Here is a 7,880-nt window from a genome sequence, read left to right as displayed (position 1 = left end):
ATATATATTTTTAAATTTTCTTTTGTAAATCGTTATTTATTTTTTACCATAGATTGGCTAAAGTATATTCCGCATCAGAACAAGTAGTTGAGGGTATTTTAACGGAAATAGTTGCTGATCTCATCGACGAGGAAGAGAATACGAAAAACTGTAATGTTAGCATTTGGTCTCGTCCATGGTTGGAAAATGGTATTGAAGTTAGTTTTAAATGCGGCACAGAGCCAAAAGTGACCAAGAAACACAGTGCCTAAGAATGTGGCAATGTGCCAAATTTGTTGTTATTAATTTAATTATATTTAAATAAATAAAATAAAAATAAAAAAATTATTTCAGGAATAAAACATTGCAATGGAATTTGTAGTGGTTTTATTTGAACTTTTTATATTTTTGTTTATAAATCATTCATAGAGTTTTAATTTCCGGTGTGACCTGTAACAAACAAAACCAACCGTTCCCACCAAGTTTTATCCACGTCCATAGGTATAACTATTACTAAAATCAAAAATTTTCATATATTTTCATAACTATTTAATAAGGTACATTTTTTTATTTACAAATATTTTATAAATTATTTTATTTGTATACAAAATATATTGATTTTTATTCTGTTTATTCTATCGTGCCCAGTGCTGCCAGTTAAATTTCATGAAAAATCGTCAATTTTTCAGAAAAAAATCGGCATAATCGGCATTTGTATTTTTAAAAATCGGCAGCATATAATTTATAAATAAATTCATATTTTTCGGTTTATAACAAATCAATATTGTTTATTACATTAAAAAAATTCAATTCTGTATAAAAAAATAACATAAAAGATTCATTTTTCTACAAAAAATTTAGATTTTTTTAATATAGTAATTATTATGTACACTAGTGAGATCTTTCTTTCGTGTGCGCACTTTTTATTCGTTTATTTTTAATTTTGCCTTATTCGATGTAAAATGTAAACTAGACAGAGTACAATGCTGACAAAAAATGCAGATATCTAAGCCATTGAAAACGGCTGCGGCGAGTCGCCGATATTTGTAATGATTTAAAGCTGCCAATTTTATATGTTCGATTGTTGAAATATCGGCAATTCTGAGGCAAAAATCGGAAAATCGGCATTTTCCATTTTTAGAGTGAAAAATCGTCAAAATGCCGATAAATCGGCAAATATGGCAGCCCTGATCGTGCCCCCTGTTATCTCTTAGCATACTAATTATAATTGATATTTGTAGCTTGATTTCTTGAACTTAAGTGCATGTGTTTCTAATTAGTAGTCAAAATATGTATTTCTATAATAAACGCGGTATCAGTTGCAGGTCAATCCGGAGCCAACCAAAAATTATGTTTATAGGCCCATATTAAGAAAATACCATAATAATCTATAAATAATTGTATAATATTTTAGATTCATGAATTTTTTATTTATTCATCCATTGCTTAATAATAAAAATATTGAAACATGCCCGACTTGTATTTGAAACAGATTCTGTTGCGATGCATATATTTGTAAAAAAGGAAAATTTGTAATAAATGTAAGACGGATTTATACCCAACACCTCAATGTGGTACAGGGTATGCTTCTATTGGCGAAAATGTGTTGGAAACAGGGTGCGGAGAATGATTAAAATACGCTCTTTCTCACGAATGCTCACGGCGAGAATTCGAATGTTTTCAATTTATCGCGAATGATAAAGTTACAATGAATGAACAAGCATTTGCAATCTCTCGCGAATGTTCGCATTGTACGAACAATTCACGAATGATACAATTTTCGTTCTTTCGCGATAATTTGTGGCTGAAGAACATTCTTTTGAAAAACTCAAAAAACAAATGTTCACGAATGCTCTGGAGCGCTGTTAAAAACAACAACAAACAAAAATATCATAAAAATGTAAACACACAGCGAATGAATGTGTGTGTAGTAGAAAGTGTTAAGCATGTGTGGAATAACCAAACACATGTCCAAGAACTATTGAGTTCATGAACGTTTGTTGTTATTCTTGCTGCTGTTTTGAGCGTTCGCGAATGTTTGTTTTTTCATTCGTGATCGAATGTCAGAAAGAATTTCAACCACCAAACGAAACAAACGTTCGTCGTGAGCGAACATCCGTTTGATAAAGAATTTATCGCGATAAATTCATTCGTAAAATGAGCCCAAAACGAAATAAACGTATTTTGAATCATTCACGAGCGAATTTTTGCGCACCCTTGTTGGAAATAAGCTATTTCTGATGTTGTGTGTGACTTTGAGATGGAAACGTCCGCCGCTATAAAATATAGCCTTAAACGTCTAACATTGAATCTCATATTAAAACAAAATGGAACCTTTTGAAGATCTGACTGATAGCAATGATAACTACCAAAGCATGCCTATGGGTGCCGAATGTGCCCCATCAAATGCCTTTCGGCGAATTTGACTTTTTTGACAAAACTGTAAAAATATTTACCTAATACTAATTTATTATATGCTTTTGGTACTAGTTTTTATATAAATAAGTTGTAAATTGTTGAATAAGTACTGAGATATAGAGCTCTAAACAAAAAGTGTCGAAGCTATCCCAGTCTCCTCTACTGATTTTTATATATCTCCCATAAATATGTTTATCCGATACCATAATGACACCAATAACTCTCAGTTTGTACGATTGACAAGAAATTTTACACAACGTATCGAATTGAGTCTGGAATGATGCAAGGTTTTGTTGAAATCGGTTCATATATAATACATTTGCTATATCAAAGGTATGTCCGATTGAGACATAGTACTATTAATTGTCTGTGTTAGGTTTCTTTGAAATCGTTCCACATTCCATATATCACAAGCGATTTTTCATCCTCGCAATATTCTACAAAAATGTTGCTCATAAGATTTTATATAGAGTCATCAAGACGAGAAATCGACATTTTAACGTTAATTTTTTCGGAGAAAAAAATAACCGTTTTCTTTAATTTTTTAGCCGGGCATTCAGATAATACAACCGATAATAGTCCGGTTCAATAAATTTAGGACGTTTTGATTACTTGCTTTCTTTGGGATCTCTTGTTTTTTATTTTTTTTTTTTTGTTGTGTAAAAAATGCTACTCGACAATTTAATATGTTTACTTTATATGACTGGCTGTCTCTTTTCATTTCGAACCTTCTTTTTTATTCGCGTTACTATTCCATTAAAAAACATATTTTATTATTTTTTTATTATTCAAAGGACATTATTTGAATACGATGATCAACATCGGATTTATCATCTCTTTCTTCATCTGTTTGATGGGTCAATGTTTTGCAAACAAAGGCGGTTGCTATCTGTGAGGCAAGCGGTGTTTTTTGCGGTGCCATGGAATCTGTATGTGTCTATACGTGTAAATATTATTGATATTTTTAGGCATGGGCGAATATTAGAGTAAAACGTTAAACATGCTGTGTCAGAAGAGAATTTAAATCTAAATTTCTTGGAAAGTTTTAAAATACCTAGAAATATCTGTTTTCAAATAAAAAAGTTAAACAGACAAATATACAAATTATTTTAGAAGTTTTACATGTACTAATTAAACTGTAATTATTTGAAATTTATTCATATATTCTGTGGCCATTCGAATATTACGATAAGTACGATGTAGAAATATAAATGTATGAAAATGTTTACTTTGATGGGAATGTTTTTTTTTTTTTATTTTTTTCTACTTGGTTTCTCACAAGCCACAAAAGATCTCTTGTTGCAATATTGAAATGTATAAATACATTTAGCATATTGAATTCAGTGATTATTTGCTTTTCAAGCGACAGCCTAAACGAGTGGTCGATAAATTGTGAATTATATACGGAGATTTTATATATTTTTGAAAAAATGTTTCCAACAAAGTGCCTATTGTTTTTGGGATTTGTGCTGGTGGTGACCATGTGTGTGGAATCGCAAATTGTAATAGTTGAAACTAAATTTAGTGAATAATTAAGTAAATTAAATAATCATTTAATTAATTACAGATGACAGGTGGTGTACAACCTGTTAAGGATCTAAGTGAAGTTGAGAGGCAATTATCGACATCATTGTCGAGACTGGAGAATGGTGATGGTCCGCATTATAAGTGAGTGCAATTTTTATTTATTAGTGAATAAGTTGCAAAATTGGGGAACATTCAATTGAATGTGCAACAAAAATACAAGTTTACCGTGAAGTAAAATTTTAATTATTACAACATGTTCACAATATAAACAATCCGATGGAGGTTAATTTGGTGGACATATAAAACATTAATATTGCATTCCAGGGAAAGTCAAGAGATATATTATATATGTTTGTCCCACTCAAACATATACCAAAGCTGACTTCAAATGCGATCAACATATTTTTGGCTAGAGTCCGATCTCGATTATAACCCTATTTTGCAAGCAGTACATTTCAAAAATAACTTTTTATATACCCAAAGTGAATGCTAGAGAACAGTATGAATTTTAAATCGGCCTATAAAGGATTCCTAAGCAGAGTATAATCTAAATTAATATAGTGATAGTTGCAAAATATTTTCTATATGTAACCACTATTTGACATAGATAAAAAATCGGTGTTTTATGGTGTCAGTGCTTCTGTTATACAAGGCATATGCAGCCAAATACAGGTTGAAAATGTGGATAGAAACAGGATCGAATATATTACATGTGAAAACATGCATTAGGGTGTGTATAACAGTCGGTGTTGCATACCGATATTTGTCCTCAGCATATGGTTTGCGGAGGCCTACGGAATTACTGTCTAGTAGATAAATTTGTAATTAGGGTGTGTATAAAAGTCGGTGTTGCCTACCGATATTTGTCCTCAGCATATGGTTTGCGGAGGCCTACAGAATTACTGTCTAGTGTATAAATTTATAATTTTTCAATATAGTGACAGTTTATGGGGGAGGTATCAGAAATCACGGACCTAAATAATCGATAACTACTACAAATCTTTCATGTTTAGACCTTACAGAAATTACTGTTCGATTTATATAATGAGATGACCATCTGTGGGGAGGTACCAGTATAAGTTATCCTATAGACCTCATCTTTGGATTTAATCTAGGTTTGCTAAAATATTAATATTAATTGCACAGCGGATCAAATCGTTTACTTCAAAAGCTTCGTATAAAATTTACAAGTTTTTAAAATTGTGATCCTTAGTTGGGGACCGATGGGCCCCATCTTCGGAATTGATCTAGACTTGGAAAAAGTATTACGTGAAAATTGGAAAGTGTCATCTTCAAACTTTGTACAGGTTCGATTAATATGTTGGTTTGGTTAATTTTGACCATTTGTGGGGGAGATACCAGAAAGAGGTGAAGCGAAATTTCCCCATCTTCTAATTTGATAGAAGATTGGAAAAAAAATTACGATGTGAAGAGTTTGGTTCAAATCGGTTACTCTCATCCAGTAACCAGACAGACCGACGGACTGGCTTTTGTATATCGACTCCAACTTGTCTGATATGGATTCGGTCCAATAAAACTTTAGGCACAAAAATGAGCCTCATCGAAGATATTTTTGTTATAGCAAAATGTATATGCCCCCATTAGCCAACATGGAATAACAATCGATTTTCGGAAACCCAGAAAGAGGGATTATTTAAAATGTGTTATGCCCTCGCTTTTAACACTTTTAAACGAATTGACGTTGAAATCGTTATACAGGTTGCAATGTTAAAGTAGAGCTTTAAAATTTTTTCACTTAGGTTGGTTAAGGTTTTTGGTTTCAACCGAAGGTGCTGTAATTTGGCATTCTAGGTTTTTTGGACAGTGAATAACATCCAATATAATGCTCCGCCCTAATTTTTATACTTTTATGGAAATCCATACTCCAAATGAAGTGAGAGTTATATGAAAAAATCTTTTTTTAGAAATGTTTAAACTCATTTCCATTGTTCCCATATAAAGTCCCGCCCATTGAAGGCATTTTATGCGTTCTGGGTTCATTTCCCTACAAAAGTGACTTTATATTGGTTGTAATTCCGTATTTCGGGTTCTCATTTGGGTCCTTACCAAATATGTTCAGCCATATTGAACTTTAGAATAGCTCCAATATATGGGTACCTCTCAAATTTCAGTATTTTGGGTGTTTGGGCATGTTTTTAAACCAAATTGGCTTTAATTTAATATTTTGAATTGCTATTGAGTGTCAAATATTCTTAGCAAAATTATTATTACCGGTCCCGCTTTGGTACAGGATTTCAAACATCTGCTTTCCAAACATTACGTGTCATTTTCAATATGTTTAAGGTCCTAGTCTAACCACAGTGTCTATTTAGGTATTTCATTTTCTATTGGTAGATCCGATATAAGTATTTTGAATATCCACCGCAATGTGGAGGGTATAAAAAGTTCAGCGGGCCGGATTGTAAAATATTGATCAATGGACATGACGCTTTTACTAGCTCTCGTTGCATTTTCCATCCGAATATTTTGTAATTTAACATTCATAAAAAACTTCTTCGTAGAAATGTGTCAATATAAGTCCCTTTTATTAAATATCCCCAATATTTCCATATGTTGAAGTGTCTATAATTTGGTTTTCGTTTTCTTAGAGGACAAACTATCTTCTGTCAGACAATTTTATTAGGTTTATGTTTCGAGTTTGCTACAATAATACAAGGGTCGTTGTTAGGTATTTTGAATCTGTTGTTCTTAAAAAGTTATTTTTACTAGTTTTGAATACTTTCCAATATACATCTATCTGGGATATGACGAAAATACCATATATTCTAACATTTCCGGGTTTAATATTAAATTCAAAAAAATCAGTTTAAAACATCTTCACGTACGAATCAAATCTATGTTCTAAATAATATAATTACGTTTTGCTTTTTAATATATCAAATATAGAATTTTCCAACGTATCTGATTCTAATTACTTTGTATTTCATATAAATTATTTTATTTTATTTATAGATTACGTAAAGTTCACAAAGCCACTAGACAAGTTGTGGCTGGATCATTGACTAGAATCGATGCCGATTTGGAGGATTCGAATGGTAAAGTTAAACCATGTAAGGTTTCGATATGGTCCCGCCCATGGTTGCCTAATGGAATTGAAGTCACTTTTGAATGTGACGACGAACCCAAAGTGGTTAGAAAACATAATGCCTAAGACGTAAGAATGGAATGCAAATTTTGAAGTGGATAACTTTAAGTTCCTTCTTATAAGTAAAAAAAACTAGAACAGTATATGCATTACTTAAAATTAATATAATAAACAATTAATGTATAATAAAATATAAAAATAAATAAATTTATATTGGACTCATTAATTATTAACAACATTATATTTTTGAAGGTGTCATAATATGTGTAAAACCATGATTTATTTTTTCTGAAATCGATAGATTTAAGACAATAACAAAATTACACCTTTCCGTGACAGTACCAACATATTATACGGATCTAATAAGCAAATTGTGCTTTAATGTAAAATTGTTATTATGCAAAACTACTTTTGTCTGCTTTGAATATTATTTCTTTAAAAAATTTATTTTTATAAAGACAAGTAGTTTAATTAAGAACAGTCATAACAACGAAGTTGATTGAAATAAATTCAATTTGCCCCATCAATTATACAATTTTCAAAATGACAAAGTCTATGACATCATAATATATGTATTTTTTTTATTGTATGCTATGACAAATCAAATTGACTTAAACCCATTTTAAAATAAACGTTTCAATAATAAAACCAGTGAGCGGAGCAGTATAGTCCGACGGGCCGACTTAGCGAAACTTTTTATAGTTAAATAAATAAACATTATTTTAGCTACGCAATATACTTTTGGATTAAGTACAAATTTGAAACATTTTTATTATAGGTTTTATATCTTAATATGTTTGTTTTAATCTCAGATCTTACTCCGTATTTCTTTCGTACAGAAACGTTAATG

At 31.1% G+C, this 7,880-nt stretch overlaps 1 protein-coding gene across 1 annotated transcript; it reads left to right on the top strand.

The window, feature by feature from the left end:
* The first annotated feature begins 3,827 nt into the window (after positions 1-3,827).
* LOC133327966 (sarcocystatin-A-like) lies at positions 3,828-7,100 on the top strand. The gene is made up of 3 exons (XM_061536512.1): positions 3,828-3,899; positions 3,965-4,065; positions 6,898-7,100. Exons 1-3 carry the CDS (start codon positions 3,828-3,830, stop codon positions 7,094-7,096), a joined length of 372 nt encoding a protein of 123 aa, XP_061392496.1. The 3' UTR covers positions 7,097-7,100.
* The last annotated feature ends 780 nt before the right edge of the window (positions 7,101-7,880 follow it).

The sequence above is a fragment of the Musca vetustissima genome, unplaced genomic scaffold, assembly GCF_032173495.1.
Source record: "Musca vetustissima isolate MV318-11 ecotype Yass unplaced genomic scaffold, APGP_CSIRO_Mvet_v1 utg98294, whole genome shotgun sequence".
NCBI lineage: Eukaryota > Metazoa > Arthropoda > Insecta > Diptera > Muscidae > Musca > Musca vetustissima.
Note: the sequence above shows the minus strand (reverse complement) of the source record. Positions and strands in the feature narration are given on the sequence as shown.